Here is a 19,044-nt window from a genome sequence, read left to right as displayed (position 1 = left end):
CTATGTCTTCCTTTTTTTATGGCCCTTTTTATTATGCCATTAGTCAATAACAGCCTTCTATTCCCTACTAGTATAATACAATAATGCTTGCCCTCTCTGCAAGTGAGGGCCAAGCAGTATCCCGCAGCAATAAATCTGTCTGATGAATGCTGCCTGCACCAGCCATCAGACAGATTGTTCATGGCTGGCAAAACCGTAACCAGCGCTGACCTCAAAGGTCTCTCACATTTGTGACGTGACCTGCTGCAGCATCATCTGCCAAGGTTGCCCTGGACACTTCAGGCTTTAGACCTTTAGTGCTCGGGGCTACACTACAATCAGGCTATCATCTCACCCTCTCCCATTTTGTTGCAGGGTGAGTTGGAATCACAAGCTTCAGTGACCACACCCACCCTACCCTCTGTTGAGTTGGCAGAGGGTGAGGTGAAAAAGCAAGATGTTAAAAGCTGACGCCTGTGTAAGACATAAGCATGGTGCATACACTGCACAGGCTTCAGCTTTACCTGCTTCAGTGATTGAGGTAGAAGGAAGCTGCGTGCTTGTCCAGGGGGTTTGTCCAGAAGTGGCTACTCAGTAGCTGAAGTGAACTAGCACAGGCATCTTTTGGTAAATAAAGAAAACTCTCAAATAGATACATGCATGTGGGTGAGATACAGTGAAAGTTAGAGATATCTTTTGTATGTGTGAGTTTGTAAGCATATGTGTGTGAGAGTGAGCATGTGTGTGGGAGATGAGCAGGGGTGTAGCTTGGTCAATAAGGTTAGAGGGGGAGTGGCCTTCAGATTTCCCAACAGTCATGCTGTGATATCTTGTTAAAACACAATATTCGTGAAGAAGGGCATGAGGAGAGCATAGAGGCTGTGGAAAGAGAGAGGAGGGCTGTTTGATAGGGGTGCTTAAAACACAACATTTTTAAACCTAATCAACATGTTTTAAGGCCTTCAAAAGAGATAAAAAGAGTGTGTATGTGCATGTGTGTGTTTATGTGTCGGGGAGTATGTAATAATCCTAGGAGACAACCAACAGACCCTTTACCATACCCATCAGAAAGCACTTCTACCCAGCTATTTACAACAGAATGCATTTTTGAGGGAGGTGTAACACCCCAAACACTCCCCTGAAGCTATGCTCCTGGAGATGAGAATAAGTGATACTGGTTGAGTATGTGACTATGAGAGAAAGAGTGAGTGTGAGTGAGGGAGAGTCAGTGTAAGTGAAAATTACTGAGTGAGAATGTATGTGTGATTGTTGAGCATGTAATTGTGTGAGTGACAGTGAGCGGGCAGGCACAGCGAGTAAGAGTGAAAGTAAAGGGTTAAGTGGAACTATAAGTGAGAATGAGTGAATGAGAAAATTTAAAACGGAGTGAGAATGGGAGAGTGAGACTGAGAGTGAAATAAAGTAAGAGTGAGTGGAAGTGAGTTGTGAGTTAAGAGTGGTATAATGAGTGAGTGATAATGAATAAATGAGAGGCAGTGTGAGGGTGTGTGAGTAAGTAAATATAAGTGAACATGAGTGAGTGAGTGTGTGTAGACGTTTGCTACGCTTACATGTGTGCTGCTGGCCCTGGAATGATGGAGGTAACTCTTGACTTATGGAAACACCCATGGCAAAATGCTGGCACTAACATACTGGATGTAACTCTTGGCACTGTTAGTAATAAATGGCAAGTTGACACAAGGGTATGGGAGGAGGGTACTGAGGGTGGAAGAGAAGAGCTGGTGAATAATAGTTATGTAGATGGTTGCTCTATTGCAAAAATCCCAGATAAAGATACTTTAGTAATGAAAAAGTAAAAGCGTTTTTTCATATTAACTAATCAAATTTTGTCAAACCTGCCCAGCCCAACAGCTTATATTTTTCCACCATGCAGACATCCCTTTCTGTTTTCACCAGCCGAAGATTCATAGAAAGCTTATGCAAATTCTAATGGATAAATGTTGGTATCATCACAAACTTTTGTGTAAAAGAAGAATTATTGATTTCCCTCCCGCCAGTAGAATTCAAATCCTTATTAAAAACCTTAAGTGGTAAGATCAGCTTTAAAGGAGATATTAATATCTGTAATACTAAAGAGAGATTAAAGATAATAGGACGAGCTCCCCGAGAATTTCCCAGAAATACTTATCTTGGACCCTAGAACATGGAATCCGATGTTTGCTCATCCTATGTCGCATGAATCTCTTACCTTTAAATGATTTAACAGCAAACCGGTCCCAGAACTTGGAAAATGAAAAATTGTGTAATTTTTGCAAGCTGAGTATTCAGAACCTGGATCATGTTATGTTTGTATGTCCAGCATTGGTTTTGAGTCGCCGTCGCTGGCTTAGGCCAATGTTTATACAAAATGGTGTCAAAGATGTAACTTCAGCCTGTGATTTTCTCTTTTGTCCGAAAAATGAAGTAGTCTCTGCAAAATTATTTAATTTTTTTAAGGAATTTATATATATATTTTAATATCTTATATATATTATTTTAATCGGGCTGCCTCCCTCGAGTTTATTTCCCTATTATGGAGTTCTAATATTTTCTACTTCTTCAGATAGTATTTTGCACACATTTTGATTACTACTCAATTGCTTTTTGTACAACTGGATTATGTATTGCATTTCATCCATTATCTTGTTGCTAACTTTGAAATTCGTTTCTCTATTGAAGTTGGATTTCGGAGCGTATTTTACACATGAATCTGATGTAACTTAACTGTTTTTTGTAGCACATGTTGGGATATGCTTTTCTAGCCTTATCTTCTTGCTGTTAATTTCAAGTTAACTTTCAGCTGAAGCTGGATTTTTTAAAATTGTATTTTGCACATGAATTGCTGCTACTTAATGGTTTTTTGTCACAATTTGGAATATGTTTGTTTGTCATTATGCTGCTAATTCCAAGCTCTATTTGCAGCAGTTGCTATGTGTTGACAAATCTGTATATGTTTTATGATACTTTAGGTAATAATTTGTATGTACTTTTATTGTGGATCTAATCAGAGTTCCAAATATTTAAATAAATATTGAATTGAAAGTATCATCACAAACAAGCTGGATGTCTTGGGGCAATGAATATAGTTTCAAAATAGTTAGGTAGGGTCCCATGTCCCATTTCCATGAGAAGCTTCATTTCCACATTCATATATTCGAGTTTCCCGGATTCATTTAGCATACAATCTGACCCCTAACTTTACTAACCATTACAATGATTTCCCACAGACGTCTTAGTAAAATGCTAACACATGGGTTACAGCAGTTATGCATTAAAGGGTATGTATACCATGTTACATTAATCTGACATTATGGCATCTATAGCAGGTTCCTAAAGTCACCTCTCCTTTCAGCAGCAGAGGAACGGATTGGTTGCGGTTGAACACTTCGCTTTAAGGGCTCCGCTGCTGAACGTCTTTCTTGTAGACCTGTGCATGGAATCCATTGTCCTGATTTTTACAACATCAATCCATAGTAGACTGATAGTGCTGATGTGCCAGGTTTTTTTCCAGACCTCTTCATTTGCACCTAATCTTTTGGCTTTTACATTGACAGCAGCCTATACTTTAAGGCCATATGCAGAATAAAGCCTAGATGGGAAAGTATAGTACAGCCTTCAACACAAATTCTACCACTAACTTCCACCAAACCAGTCCATATCTTATTTCTTTTGCACATGGGAGCAAGGGCCTGTTGACTGGTTATCTTTAAATGGGTCAACTTTGCATTAAGAGCAACTCCTGCGCAATCACTTGAATTGGTGAAGTAACTTCATGGACTCAATTTTCCATCACACATCCATTTCAGAGTTTTTCTGAGGTCTACAAGTTCATTCAGTCAAGCAAACCAGACTTGGGATCGGAGGATGGGATATTCGATCACAAAAGCGGGAGATGCCTCGTCTGCTGTGTTACAAGTGCATTTGTAGTGTTATGTTCTAGTCTTTCTGGAGTTCTCTCTTTGTGTTCTAACTCTATGTTCTAAATAGAATGTGTTTTAAAGATGTAACAGGTTTTTCCTGATTGTAAAGCTGAGCTGCTGCGCAGCACCTGTTCGTGATTAAAGCTACTTCAAATCTTCATCCTGTGTACGACCAAATTACTACAGCATTTTTGCTTATATCACCAGCAAATTGGTGGACAGGATATCCTTTGTGTTTTGTCAGAGTATCTACTTTGCCAAACTCTAAATAAAAATATTTTTTCAGCAACAGTCACATAACTCACAGCTTATTCATTGCCAGGCTAGAAATTCAAGAATCTCAAATAGAAAGCACATGAAAACAGGACATCTGCCCTTATACTCTTCAACAGTGGAATGACATCTCTCACAAAACTTACAACTTCCTAGCTAAACTTCATGAATATTCCTAGGACTCTTCTTATTATGTTAATTTCTCCCATGGACTGATCCCCTTTGTCTCTGTCCCCTATCACCACACTTTGATAAAAACAGACTCACTCCCATGGCACTGCAAACTTCTGTAATCAGGTGGTTCTGTTGCATTGTACAGTTCTCCACTAGGACTGCATGCTATAAATGCTACCAAAAAATCTGAAAAGTACACATATAACCTGACAAAAAGACCACTGGTCGCTAGTTTTCTCAAATACCTAACAGCTATTGAAACTACCTTTGCTTGTTTCTGTTCCCATCCCCTTATCCCGACTAAGTAGAAAGAAGGCTATATACAACACTACACATAAATTAATACATTCTTACATTTTTACACTTTAGTAATAATTGGCAATATTATATTGAAACTGTTTAATGGGTCTTTCCGTGTAGTAAATAAGAACACGGCTAAGTGTCCGCCCAGAAAGATTTGGATGTTTAGAGACTCAAAGCTGCAGTGAAATCACAGAAAACCAGGGCTTGCTTGGTCTTTCCTGTATATGATGTCTTTAGTACATTTCTGGTACATTTTCCATATTGAGTGCAAATTATTTTCTTTTTGTCTTCAACATATTTGCTTTTGGGTTATTAGGAACACATTAACAACAGTGTGCTGAGGATCTAGGTTATTTTATCGAAATCACATTTTCCATCGCAATCATTCCAGCTTCCCTTAACTTTTCGAATTTCAACTACATACAACCCTTCCTTCATGATTAACTCAAGAGAAGATTATAACCATTCTGGGTCTTGTATCCACAAACGCCTCTTTATGAGGAACTCGGGCAGTATCCCCCAGAGGAATACAGCTTTGGGACATTCTAAGTAGCCCAGTGTTTCCAGTCCTAGGATTGCAGAGTCCACAAAACATCAGACCTGGTCATTCAGGGCCAGAGACTCGAAGCCTTGTGCAGTGCTGCGTACAACTGCTGCATCTGGCCCCTACCCGCCCGCCTTCTGCACAACAGGGGCTGCACCCCAGCTCGCCCTCCAGAGACGCTGCCCTGATCTTCCACCCCGGCCGCACAGCCCTCAAAGTAGCCCTGGCCCTGGGGCCATTTACCTCGTTCTCACGTGGTAAATTTGTGAAGATTTGGGACTGCTATTTCCACCGGAAGGGAGAAAAACATATAGAATTGGAACTGGTATTTCCAAGTCCATTTGTAATGTCCATTTCCTTCGGAAATACCTTGTAAACCTCAGATGTATGTGGGGATATTGGGTTGAGCCTGAGAAAATGGGCCTACACTGATGAATGAGTGAGTACAAAATGGATGAATGAGTAGCAGCAGCCCCAGACAGCACCTGAATGAATGAACCCAGAAAATATAGGCCTCAGTGCTCCCATTCATCATGGTCACAGTCAATACAGAGCATCAACTGCCACAGACAATAAGCTTCAAATAACCCATACAGTAATAATCACTGACTGCCCCAATACCAGTGTATATACTTTATCCTGGACCGTACATGAATAAACTGACTCTGAAAGTGATCAGCCTGCATGGCCCCATGGAGGTATATGCACAAGGTGCCCGGGCAGGAATATGCTTCAACGGCCACCAACAGTAAAATGCATCAATGGCCTCTGGCAGTAATAGGCATCATTGGCCCCCGATAGTAATATATTTTGCCACAGACAACAGCAAACACCCATATGCATTCATTACACAGACCATAATTTAAATCAGTGGTGTGAAGCATTATAAGTCCTAGAGCTAGGCAATACGCGCATCAGTGTACCCTGGCAGTAATTAAAAAATCACCAGGTTGTAAGAAGCACAAATGGCACCAAACTGCAATCAGTATCAATGCCCAGAAACACTCGAATGAGGCTTGAGTGTCCAACACAGTTCATGTATAAATGACCACACACAATATATGCATTGACAACAATGAAAAGTAAAATGCACCAAGACCCAGGCAATAATATGCACCAGTTGACCCCGATCATTTGAGAAGGTGCTCACCTGCTGGCCCCATTTTCTATTCTTTCAATATCCTCATCAATGGTTCGGGTGGACAGCCTGTGCTTTGCAGGGTAGGAATGGTGCGTGTTGATTGCTGTCATCTTTTTTCTTCACTTTCATACGTCATCCAAGTGGCACAAGAGCTTACTCGTCATGAGTTGACTTCCGTGGAATATCTGAAATTGTAAAAACAGAATGATAAAAATCTTTCACCATCATCAAAAAGCAGCTTAATGACACACCACCTGACCAATGAAGTTTATTAAATGAAGTCTGAATTATATTTTAATACGTATTCCTAATTAATTAACCGAGGTGTTTCTTTGTGGTTTTTCTGTATCTTCTTTTTGGATTCATGAACCAATAAATGATAACTGCTGTGACAGTAGTGAAATGAGAAAGTAAGGAGACGGAATAATAGTCCCATATGGAGAGATTTATTTAGAGTGAAAAGATCACCACAGCATATTTTTTTTAATTAAAAACTAAAACGGTTTATTGATTTGATTTTAAACACATTGATGAGCGTACTATTATTCATCATGACACATTTCTAAAGTTTTCAAGTGAACATTCAATGGCGTCAGTGTATTAAATAGTACGTCTGAATTTACATTCTATTTTCTCGGACAATGGGAACAGCGAGTTGCACGTGCCAGATTTAACTTTACAACAACAAATAATACAACGTGCTGGTCACGCTGTTTTATTCAATCTACTACCTAGCAGAATCACAAGCTATCCACCTCTTTGTACAGTTTACCAGGAGGGGTTTTCTGGTCTACAGCCCCCCTCACCCACCCCCATATTTACCCCATGTTTGCAGTTAGTCTGCATTGTAGGGATCCTTGAAAGCTGCCAGTATATCATCCCCCAGGCGTCCTATGGATCCCTCTCTTTTCTTCCCCATGCAATGCAATGCTTTAGCTCTGTGCCCATGTGCCCACATTCTTTTGCCATTTATCAGTCGTGGCAGCCAATATTGCCCTTCAATGATTTTCCATTGTTAAGACCAAGGGTAGGTCCATAAATCTATTCCCTGCCTTCCCGTGCTTTGGTAGGGAAAGCAGGCATAGTAGGAAACTCTCTGTGGAGTGTAGGTCTTTCCCAGCCAGTGTTTTTTCCTGATTATTCTGTTATCTTCCTACAAAATATATTGCTCCATTACATATGATAATTTGTTTTGACTGGGATAGTTACAGCTGTTCTTGCTTCCTACCCAAGTGTGAGATGTATCCTCTGGCAGCTCGGGTGATTATTGTGTACGCAATTAAACTGGTTGTATTTTAATCCTGCATTCCGGGATACTTTCTATGTGTATTCCAATGCCCCCTCCCATCTCTGTCAGTAAATTCTCTCCTCAGGTTAACTTCCTATTTTGTTCTGCTATTCTGTAAGCCATGTTTACTCATATTCAACACTGATTTATATAACCAGGCCACCAGCTTGTGGCTTTTCCCCAACTTAAAGATGATCTGAAAATTCATCGGTTTGTGGTACATTCGAGGTGGTTCCCCATCTATACCCATAAGGCCCTGGTAATGGTCCCATATGTCAGAGGGTGGAAGCCAATATTCTTGTCAAAGGTATCAGCTCCCATGTTTATAGCAGTCTCTTACTGTAATTATGCAGGCTGGCAAAATCGCATCCCTGAAATAGTCCTGCATCTTTGGGAGACCCTTTAATGATGTAGTGGGTACATATAATGGTCTAAGGGAGGTCTTTCTCACAAATGTCCTCCAGAATCTCAGTGCAATTCCCACCAATCTAGGTAGTGAGTTCATCACCTCGCATTACTTTAAAAAAATGCTATGAGTGCTCCCTGGTTGCGTTCATCTCCTAGCACCCCCACATCTTGCACAACAGGAGCTGCGCCCCAGCCTTCCCCCCAGATATGCTGCCCTGATCCTCTGCCCCGGCAGCACAGTCCTCAAAGTAGCCCTGTGGCCATTTACCACTTTTTCACGTGGTACATTTGAGTAGATTTACGTCTACTATTTCCACCGGAAGGGAGAAAAACAAAGAGAATTGGAAGTGGTATTTCCAAGTTCATGTGTTATTTCCGATTCCTTCTCAAATATCTAGTAATCCCCAGCTTTATGTGGGGATACTGGACGGAACCTGAGATTCTGGGTCTCCGGTATTGCTTCTCCCATAATGCAATCCACTCAACCTGTGCTTCCAAATTGTAAGTCTAAAAATCCGGGGATCTCAGTCCCCTGTCAAGAACAGGTATTTACAGGACCTTCATGTTAACCCTGGGTCTATCCTGTCTCCACTTATCTCAAAAGTACTTTTAATTCTCTAAACCATTTCAATAGCACCCAGCTTGGTACACTGAGGAAGTAGTACAAAAGTGTTGGTAATATCACTATGCTGGACTTTCTATGTGCACCATTAGTAATAATTACAGGCTCTCCTAGAAATCAATATTCCCTGTCAGGTATCTATGAGTGCTTCCAAATTCCCAGCCCTTAGATTCGCTTCTAGGTAATATATCTTCAACCTCAAGATTCTCCTAGCATTTAGTATTCCAGGTCTGTACTTGCTGCGGCTCCACAGATATCACTGAGTCGACAGGATATGCACAGGTTTTGGACTAATTTGCTTTAAGGGAGGATAGTCTCCGAAATTTATCATGGTACTGTCCCACTGGTCCTTCTCCTGAGTCAAGATCTTTCAGAAACAATAGCATCTCATCTGCATATAGAAGTATGACGTGTCTCATTTGCAAGTGGCATTCCCATTACCCGCTCTTAGTTCAAACATTTTCATCAGATGGCCAAGGCAAAAAGCATGAGTGAAATTGGGCAACCTTTCGAAGTAACACAATAGATCTTTTAGACTGTTTTGGTCAGTCGACCGGTCCTCAGTCTAGCCACTGCATCAGTATAAAATAATGTTATTCTGTTTAATCCACTCGTTTAACCACTGCTATACACTTTATTGGGACATACTACATTAAAAATACTTTACTTGTTAATATGAAGCACATAATGTAATCGAAGATGCGTGAAGGTGTGTCCACCATGACAAGAGCTAGCCCTTCCTCAGCCCTTAAGGAAAAATGTGAGTCTTCAAGGTATTTCCAAAAGAAACCAGTGCATGCATTGAGTAAACAAATAGGGAAAGGATGCATCATAGTTCGGGGGCACGAACCATAAAACAGCATGCACCTTCCTTTACTACATAATTGAATGATTTTCATGAGTAAAAGGTTGGCATATTGAAGAATTATATCTAAGACATTTGGCACAATCGTGCCTTTCTGTACCCGTTGTCATTCAAAAATTAGAGAGAGTGAAAGCATCCTTCACTGGCATCCACTGAAGATACCTAAGAAGGTCGCTATAAGGTTGAGTTTCCTAAGACCAAGCAGGATCCCTTGGACCATCACGGTGGATCCTGCCAAATGAATCTAAATAATCTCAGTTATCTCACAGGAATGACTAAATAATCATAAATACTGTTTCTGACCATTCAAATATCTGGTATGAGGAGCAAGTAGTAGAAACCACTTTTCGGCCTATTAATTAATTCCCAAATCCTCTTTTTATTTTATACAAAAAGCGCCATATCAGGAACACTTTCATTCCCTTAAGGGATCTTAAGGGGATCCATAATGATAAAACACGACACACCTTATTGCTAAACCAGCTAAACCTAGAGCACCATGCCTGTTGCAACATGGCTTCTGCGGTTGACATCTCTTCCGGGTACTTCTCCCAAATGATGTAAGGCACTTCCTCGTACTTATAATATCAGTTGCAGATCCTAAACTGCAAGAGCACACACTGCATGGGACTAACCCCTTCTATTGTGTAAACCTTGAGGCCCACTCTTTGGACCTTAAATTTGTAGGTTGGAAATTTCTACATAATGGCACTTTTTTTCAATGTTCTATTGAGCAGCTTCAATAAGGCTCCCTTCTAATGGAACATATTCTTTCAGTTGTGCTCCTTTCAATACATTCTCTATATACAATTGCCCCTCAAGGTACTCGCAGCGCAGTCACAGTGTCATGATTGCTTCTCCAATTCCCAATATATTTGTTCACCAATTCAGGTAACTTAGGTCTTCTCACTCCCTGAGGTTATGTCAGTATGCTAGTATATTCCCAGTAGCACTGTGGCCACAATATAGCCCATATATTTTACACAAAACTTGACTCCAGTTTGAACATAGCATTAAATGATTATTCCAGCCATCCCGGGCTATGTAGGACAACTCATGTTTAATAGAGTTATTGTGAGTAGACCCTCATATGTCCCACCTTGAGGATTATGGCATAACATAATGATATATAACAATCTACAGTTGTTAATTTTCATTATTACCAAGCCTCCACCTTGATCCACTACCTTTACCGCTACAGTTATAGACCCTTTAGAATTAAGAACTCGTATTGAATACCTCACCTTCACACATGTATAAAGACCATAGGATGCCCAAGGCATGTATATTTTCCCCAGTGTCATAACGAAACTTGAGGGGGGCCCTCTACACAGGACATGGAGGGTCCTCCCACATTCGAGACCCAATCAAGAGCTCTCAGGCCAAGGGCGTATGCACAGAGCTGGATGTTGCCCACTGGAGCGCAGGGGGCACGTCTGCATCGCTGGGGTTGTGGGGTTGCGGGGACTATTGTTATGCCACTAGTGAAACCTTATATGGTGTGCTCACGATTAATCAAAGATTTGTTTGACTATGACAGTTCTTATGTCTTTACTCCTTTTAGATTTGTTTGTGTTTTGTTGTTTCTTTTTTCTGTATGCTTATTCGGTGTCTGTGCTCTTTGTCAAAAATGTTCCGGCCTTGAGAAAGCCCTAGCGTCACAGGGCAGAGCACGTGTTGGCTGAGTGCTCACTGCCTACTGCTAGCAGTTTTGCTGCTGGACACGCATAAGTGAAACTACTGTGTATATTTTATACTGAAAGGATGAGTGTTTGTTGCCTAATATTAGCAGGCTTGCTATTGTACATCCGCATAAGAAACGTTTATGTATATTTTGCAACTACTAGACTGAGATGTGTCAATCAGTCTTTGATGAAAATTCATTAAATAAATGTCACTAAGTAATGAATCCTGCCCATTTAAGCAATTACTATTGTCCTTGTTCAGGTAAGTTTTCTGTCTTTTGAATATGGCTGCAGAATCCTGCCACTACAACCGTGAATTATATCTAGGTTTAAGGACTTTAACCTAGGTACGTCCTACCTCCAGCCACTGAGGATATTTTCTCAGAATTGGGTATTATTGGAGACTGGATTCGAGCAAATTGCCCTTTCTTTTTTAACTTAAACTTTTTTACAAAGTTTCTTGGCATTCTGAACTTTGTCAGAAGCGAGAGAGTCGTTATGAATACAACATATGTATCAATGAGTTCAACATTGTGATTTGATAAGAGCGACAGTTCTCTGCCAATTGACCTATTAATTCCATGACCTATCAATTTCCCTGAAAATCAATCCAGAAATTAAAATCACACACAAGAACAAATTGCTTGGTTAAACAAGCACTGGCAAAGCCGATCTGTCTCGCCCGTGAAACCTGTTAGCTTTGCTCTTTAACACCTACTGATGGTCACTATGCACTTCAAGGACCATCTGCCGCTGAGGAATGAATTCTCTTAATGCATAAGATGGCCGTTGCCTAGTGGGGTGTATTCACTGGGCTACCTTGGTGAGGATTTATTGTGCTCTACTGCAAAATATGTGTGGCCCAGGAGGCGTGTGCAGCTTCAGGGCCCTTGTTTTAATTAATCTGATTAAATAAATGAAGATTAAGACAAAGAAATAATACTCAATGTAATCAGAAGGGACTTGATAGCAATGTGAAGTGAACGAGCCCTGGTACAAACATTATTAAAATGCAAAAAATAATAATGCGTTGGTGGGGAGGAAGGATTGCAAAATGTGAGTAGCGATGTAGCATTGGACAGCTGTTGGGCTCTCGCATGAAAATTGTTTTAAAAAAGTAAATAAAGCTGTGGAATATGGATGAGAAAGAGCAAAGCAGTGCACTCCTTAGAGTGCCAAAGGACAAATCAAAAAGTAGCCCTCCTGTAAGAAATTGGGTGATTGGTTGAGGGAGGTAGTGGCATAACCCCAAATCATGGGGGGAGGGGGGGGGGCCTGCAAAATGTGATGAGGGGCCTGTCATCTCCCAGGGCGCACAGATATTAATTGCTCTTAGGCTCAATGGGGTCCAACTGAAGGTTTGCTGCAAGTAGTCTGCTCAGGAAGGTAGAGTGACTTTCCCGAGTGTTTACCTATTTGTTAAACCATGCCATTGCACGCATTCTGCAAGGCGTGCAATTGCATGACATTGGAATATGAGGGGGCACCTAAAAAAACAAGGAACCCTGCCCCCCCATACTAAGGGGTCTGCAGGAACCTACATTAAGCCCCTGGAGGGAGGTGAGAACTTTTCACAAATAACCACAATCTGAGTCAGGGTGAACCAACCAAAGTCACTAAACTAACCTGTGTTTAACTCTCTGGTCGCTTGGCACAACAGCAGTTGGTTTAACTTAGAGGCAATGTGTAAAGTATTTCTGCGGCACATAAACAGTAATAAAAGTGAAAGCACAATACAAGAAAAATCGGAAACCAATTTAGGAGAATAGAGTACATTTTAATAAATAAAATGATACTAGACCAAGAAAAATCCAATCAGTAGAGTACATTTTAATAAATAAAATGATACCAGACCAACAAAAATCCAATCAGTAGAACCAGAGATATGCAATTTCAAAATGCTAGGCATTTATAGCGCTTAAAAGCACAAAGTGCCAGGCGATGTCATCTGGGCATGCTAGACAGCAGGAAAGTCTTGAAAGTCATGAGGTCAGACTGACCATGATGGAGCTGAAATTGTTACCTTCTAAAAGTCTGGCGCGAAGAGTCCGGTTGTGGTGGAGGAGGCCACGAGCAACAAAAAGAGCATTGTGGATGGTCATCACTGTAGCAGGAAGAGCAAGCATGGTGTCGTGGATGGTGCCGCTGTAGCACGAGGTTCCAGTCGAGCGTTGTGGACGTATGTTGCTGAAGCTTTGCGTTGGCTGTCAGCTGAGGCTATTGTTGCTGTAGCGTGAAGTGCACATCTCTCTTATCTAGTCGTCATTAGTGGTCTCTGTAGTGCGAAGTGTTCGGATTCATCTGAGCTTCAAACTGGCCCGTTGGCAATACGAAGAGCCCAAAACCTCAGAATTTCTCCTTTTCTTCACAGAGGAGTGCACCCTGATGCCAGCCAAGGGCCCAGGACATGGGGGGACAACTCTCGGGGATCAGTGACTCAATCTAGTCAAGGACAGCATGGCTCCAGGCAGGTCTGAATACAGCAGGTCAACTGGGCAGGTGCATAGGGGGCTCTGGCTCTTGTTTTGTTCCAGTAGCTCAGAACAGGATGTCAGCCGACTGACCCTTGGAGTCATTCAGGTTAGCCTGGAATGAAGGGAGCAGGCCCAGTTTTTCTTCATAGAGAGCAGGGTAGGCCTCAAGAAGCTAGGAAGTCCTATGGGGAACAAGGCAGTTCTTCTCCTGTAGTCCACAGGTCCAGTAGTGTACTAAAGAGATTGTTCAGGAAGTACAATATTTATACCTGGTGCTAAGACTTCAAGAAGTCTGGCCTACAAAAGACTGGTGGCAGGTTCCTTGTGTGTGTATGTTGCAGACAGCCCTTTAAAATGTAAGAGGGGCAGGGAACCGCTCTGTCCCACCCATCCTAGCAGGATGGCACATTCTGGCAACATCTAAGTCTGCCTTTGTCTCACTGGGAAGAATACACAAAAGCCAGCTGGCAAGCTATTCACAGTGTTGTGACCCAGGACACAGGAAGTAGGAACCAAATGGTTAGGAGAAGATAATGCCAACTTTCTGAAAGTGGCATTTTCAGAACTGTGTCTTAAAACCTGACTTTACCTTTAAAGAGGATTTTAAATTACAATGCATTTGAGTCCAAACTTTACATCTCTACCCGTTCCCAATCAAAGTTTAGCATTTATTAAATGTAATAAGGTAACCCATTTTTATCCAATGGGAGACAATGATCTTACAGCAGTGAAAAACGGATTTAGGAGTTGTTCACTACCAGGACATGTAAATCTTACAAACACATGACCTACCTTTTAAATACAATGCACCCTGCCCTTTTGGCTTTTTATGGCCTACATTAGGGGTGAGTTTTTTTATTGAGGCTTTGGAAAAGGGTTTATTATGCCAGGTCGAATTGGAAATTGTAAACTAAACTACAGGCTGCAATGGCAGGCCTGAGAAGTGTTTTAAAGTGCTGCTTAAGTGGGTAGCACGAGCGCTGCAAGACCACTAGTAGCATTTAATTTATAGGCCCTGGGTACAGGTAGTACCATATACTAGGGAATAATAAGTAGATTAAATATAGTAATCAGGTGTAAGCTACTTTTACCATGTTTTAGGAAGAGAGCATAAGCACTTTACTACTGGTTAGCAGTGGTCTAATTCCAACAAAAATGAAATTTAGAAAACAGGAGGGGTTACGGCAAGAAAATATAGGGAGGTGGGGGTGCAGCAAAGGCCAAGTCCAACACCCCTCATGTCAGCAGTGGATGGATACAGATCAACCATTCAGAAACATGGTAAAGCATCTATGCTTGAGTGGCAGGGCAAACACAAGAATACTGAGGAAATCGATGAGACAAGAAGCAGCAAACTGAGATAGACAAAACAAAAATGTCCAATGATGGACTGACCTAAAGCCGTTCTATGCACACTGTGTTGTAGACAAGTGTTCAACAGACAGCTAAATCTTTCTGTAGGGCGAGATCTAAAAAGCACAAGGGGTCAGTAATGCTGACAAACATCGCCTATAAATCTTTATGAGGCTCTGGAGGGCATGGAAATAAAATCCCTCATGCGTCTATTATAAATCATCCTATGTAAATCTTCATGTGTTGCTTCCAACTGTCAACCCAATAATAGCTCACCTGGTTATTTCCCCGATGCTTTCTTATAAGTGAAATCTACGAAAATAAATCAGCCAGAGTTTCCCAAAGTCCACAAAGCGTCGGCTCACGGAGCACATTAACTTTCTTTTATATTCTCCTGGCATTTAACTATACACTCTGTTTTCAGTTCAGCATTTTGTGTAAGCAGACACCGCAAAGTGTTTCGACTGTTTGATATAGATAAGTGATCAAGAATGTGTAGTGATGAAGTCCACACAGATGATGATGTAGAGATGTTTATTAGTTGTCAAGTAGTTAAGATGGAAATAACGCCCCACCAGGAACATCTATCCTGATGCTCAGCCCAAAGCAAACTGTCATCCACAGCCCACAGAGCCCCAACATTCTACTCAGCATCATAGCTGTAAACATTCTACAAGCTAGAGTAAAGAGGGAGATAACATGCAAAGCATAAACAGTATGCTAGAATACTACATTTTCCCCCTTTGTCCAAAATGAAAACAAACAGAGAAAGAACACCAAACGGAAAGAACACCGAAGAGGAAGAATCAAAGAAAAGTAAAACATACGGAAGAACATAACCATCCTCCATTAGAGAAGAAACATGAAAAAGTCAAGAAGACAAAAAGAAACAAGCAAGAAAAACCTACAAGAACCCATCCGCTTTCCCTTCAATAACAGAAAAAAGAAAAGAAAACGGCAGACAGGAAAACCAAACATGAAAGTACAAACGGCTAACCGAAATACATACCCACTGGCCAGAATAGGAATGTAAGACAGATAGACAAAAGTACAAGAACCAAGATGACGTTTAAAGTCCAACCCTCAGAGATAAAAAGGTAAAGAAACCAACACGAGAGTGAGAACAATAAAACAAGAGAAAACAGATAAAATTGAAGCCTCAAAAGAAGACAAAATTACCCGTCCTCCCACCAGAAAGGCAAACACAAGCATGTAGAAAAAACTTTTACAATGCAGAAAAACACTCCCACAAGAGGGAACTATGGGATATAAAAACAGTACTGCTATCACAAACAGAAGAACAATTATTATTATTATTATTATTATTATTATTATTGCATTTATTGAGCGCACAGCTACCCGGAGGTTTCCCGGCGCTTGCCTTGGGAACCCGTCCTGGCTTTTTCCCTGTGAGATAGCCCCTACAGGGCATCCCCAAGGTGAAAGCCAGGCATCCCGCCGCAGGGGGGCCGTTGTGGAGATTAAGCAAGCTTAATGCCCAGAGTTGCAGAGTGAGAACCCTTGATTAGAGCAGGCACCGAAGCGAGAATTATCGAGTCCGTGGACATTTGAGCTCAAGACCCTGCCTCGTCGGGAATTGAACCCTGGTCCCGGGTCTGACCTCAGCTTCAGGGTCTGCCTGCTCTACACCGTGAGCCACACTTCTCCACAATAAATATAAGACATGGGAAAGTGGGACTAAAACCCAATTCCAAACCCAACAGAGAGACAGAAAAGGTTCCCCATGTGGAGAAACAGCATGTAGACTGCGTATATGGGACTAAAACCCAACAAAGCCCCTTAACATTGAGTAAAAGGGACTTAGACCAAGAAAAAGAAATAGAAACATAGGTGGGAGAACCACTCTCATACCAGGTGGGACTGACACCCCCTAAACCCAGGTAGGACTAACACCCCCTAGACAGGTGGGACTAATACCCCCAATACCAGACACGTAGGTGGGACTTGAACCCCCAAACTACATACACGTAAAACTACATGTATAGGTGGGACTCAAACCCCCTAAAAACATACAAGTGAGTCAAACGAGAAAAAGAAGGTTTGAAACCCAGTAAAACCACAAACTTTAACAATAGGATATGGGACTTGAAAACCCACCCCTAAGGATTATGGGACTGCAAACCCACTCCTACAAAAAAAAAACACACAGAGCCAGCTCAAAAGATAGCAAGTTAAATGAAGGACATAACCCAAACTGTAAAGTATATTTTGCAAAAGAGAAAAACACAGTGCTTGAATAAATAAATGAAATAATATGAACGTTTTCCACTTAAAACACCACAAGGTGGCAGCGTAACCTCTTGCTTTGCCAAGTGAATCGATCGTGTTCCAACATGAGCTCAGTTAAAATAAACTTATTACTCTATACTAAAATGATGGACTTAAAATAGCAGAATGTAAAACTCTTCGAGGAATAAAAACACCTGTAAAAGACTTTTAAATTAGACTTTGTATGAAGAGTGCCCCGATGACTTTTCAATTATGCCAAGACTTGCCCCGATGACTTTGCAACTATGTCTTGCCAAGACTTGAGTAGAAAGAAATGTACCTCAAAACTCCAAAGTGTGCACAGGCAAATTTTAAAAGTACCTCTAAACTCCAAACTGTGCTCTGGCAATTTTCCCTCCTTCGAAACGTTTGGGAAGCAACTTGTCCAAAAATAAAGGTTATATAGAAAGATTAGTAATCTACACACTGCGCCCGTTAGGATTGTAGATGGTTTCTTCGTAATGGGAAACGGCAAAGAAGTGTCATGTTCCTAAAACTAGTATTTCCATGGTGAATGACGAAAAGAAGGTCCAACACGTAGCACGATGTCGCAAATAACAGAAGAAGGACATCACGTTGCACACGAAGTCGCTCATATGGCAAATCGCTCAGATGAAACCCCAGCAATCCAACACGGCACGTCAGCTCCGTCACTACAGAGTGGCTCACGGTCTTTACGTGCACCTCCATTTCCTATCTGACAATCAGCAGGGCCAGATACGGAACAGTCTAGCACGTCAGAATAAAGATGACGCAGATAACATCGGAAGAAAATCCACACGCGACCCAACAGCAGATAGCAGGTAGGCACGCGGGTTACGAGGCTCGTGGCAGAAAGCAGTTAAACTGTCATTTCGACAATGAACTCAACAGAAATGTACTTGACAGGTTTTCACTTGTAAAATAAATACTCCAAGGCATAATCATCTCCAAAACAAGTAGCGCGAAGACTGTTTACTTTAAATAATAAAAAGAAACGTGCACGAACTATTTCTTTTCGACTTACATGCCTGGTAGGTCAAGTTCTCATCCCAGTTCTTTGTCGCTGTCAATTTCAACACATTTCCCAAACGCTTTCCCTTTTCGCTTTCTCATTTGTACCACAAATTCAGTTACCTTGCCACTCAGCCGGTCAATTGTTTCACATACAACTGCTCCGTGTTTCATTAAACATCCATTGCTTGAAAAGCTTACTCCATGAATCTTCATTGAAAAATGACCATCTTTATAACAGAGAAAAAGAAGGAACAAAAACGTGCTTACTCTTGTTGGATGGCACATAATGTGCAGATGTCCAGGTGAGCCACGCACAACACGCTTGAGCTGGGCTGTCCGATCTGAAGGACACTGGTGGGGCTTTAAAGCGTGCTGATGTTCCCTTAGTGGCTCCTTGGTTTTTGTCTCCTTATGTTCCTTAGTTACTTCATTTGACTCATGTAGGTCACGCTTGTTGTGACATCTTGTTGAAAACTGCTTGTTGTGACATCTAGTTGAAAACAGCGCCATCTCTAGTTGCTGTAAGTTGCGCCTTTAGCTTTTTAAACGTAAAGTAAAGGTTTCCTTTTGTTTGTAAATCCAAGTAGAGGTAGCAGAAGTAGGTTCTTTTAACAGGATCGTCGCCAATAATATTGTAGTGATGAAGTCCACACAGATGATGATGTAGAGATGTTTATTAGTTGTCAAGTAGTTAAGATGGAAATAACGCCCCACCAGGAACATCTATCCT

The 19,044-nt window shown here is 41.4% G+C and overlaps 1 protein-coding gene across 2 annotated transcripts in view; it reads right to left on the bottom strand.

The window, feature by feature from the left end:
• Nucleotides 1-19,044, bottom strand: part of CNGA3 (cyclic nucleotide gated channel subunit alpha 3) — a 344,207-nt gene that overhangs the window by 250,521 nt on the left and 74,642 nt on the right. For both annotated transcript variants that reach the window (XM_086933287.1, XM_086933288.1), the window contains exon 2: nt 6,344-6,519. In XM_086933287.1, the coding sequence (XP_086789413.1) occupies nt 6,344-6,444 (101 nt within the window). In that variant the 5' untranslated portion in view covers nt 6,445-6,519. The remainder of the gene's footprint in view (nt 1-6,343; nt 6,520-19,044) is intronic.

Source organism: Lissotriton vulgaris, chromosome 8 (genome assembly GCF_964263255.1).
Source record: "Lissotriton vulgaris chromosome 8, aLisVul1.2, whole genome shotgun sequence".
NCBI classification, from domain to species: Eukaryota; Metazoa; Chordata; class Amphibia; order Caudata; family Salamandridae; genus Lissotriton; species Lissotriton vulgaris.
The sequence above is the reverse complement of the archived record's forward strand: the minus strand, read 5'-3'. Positions and strand labels throughout refer to the sequence as shown.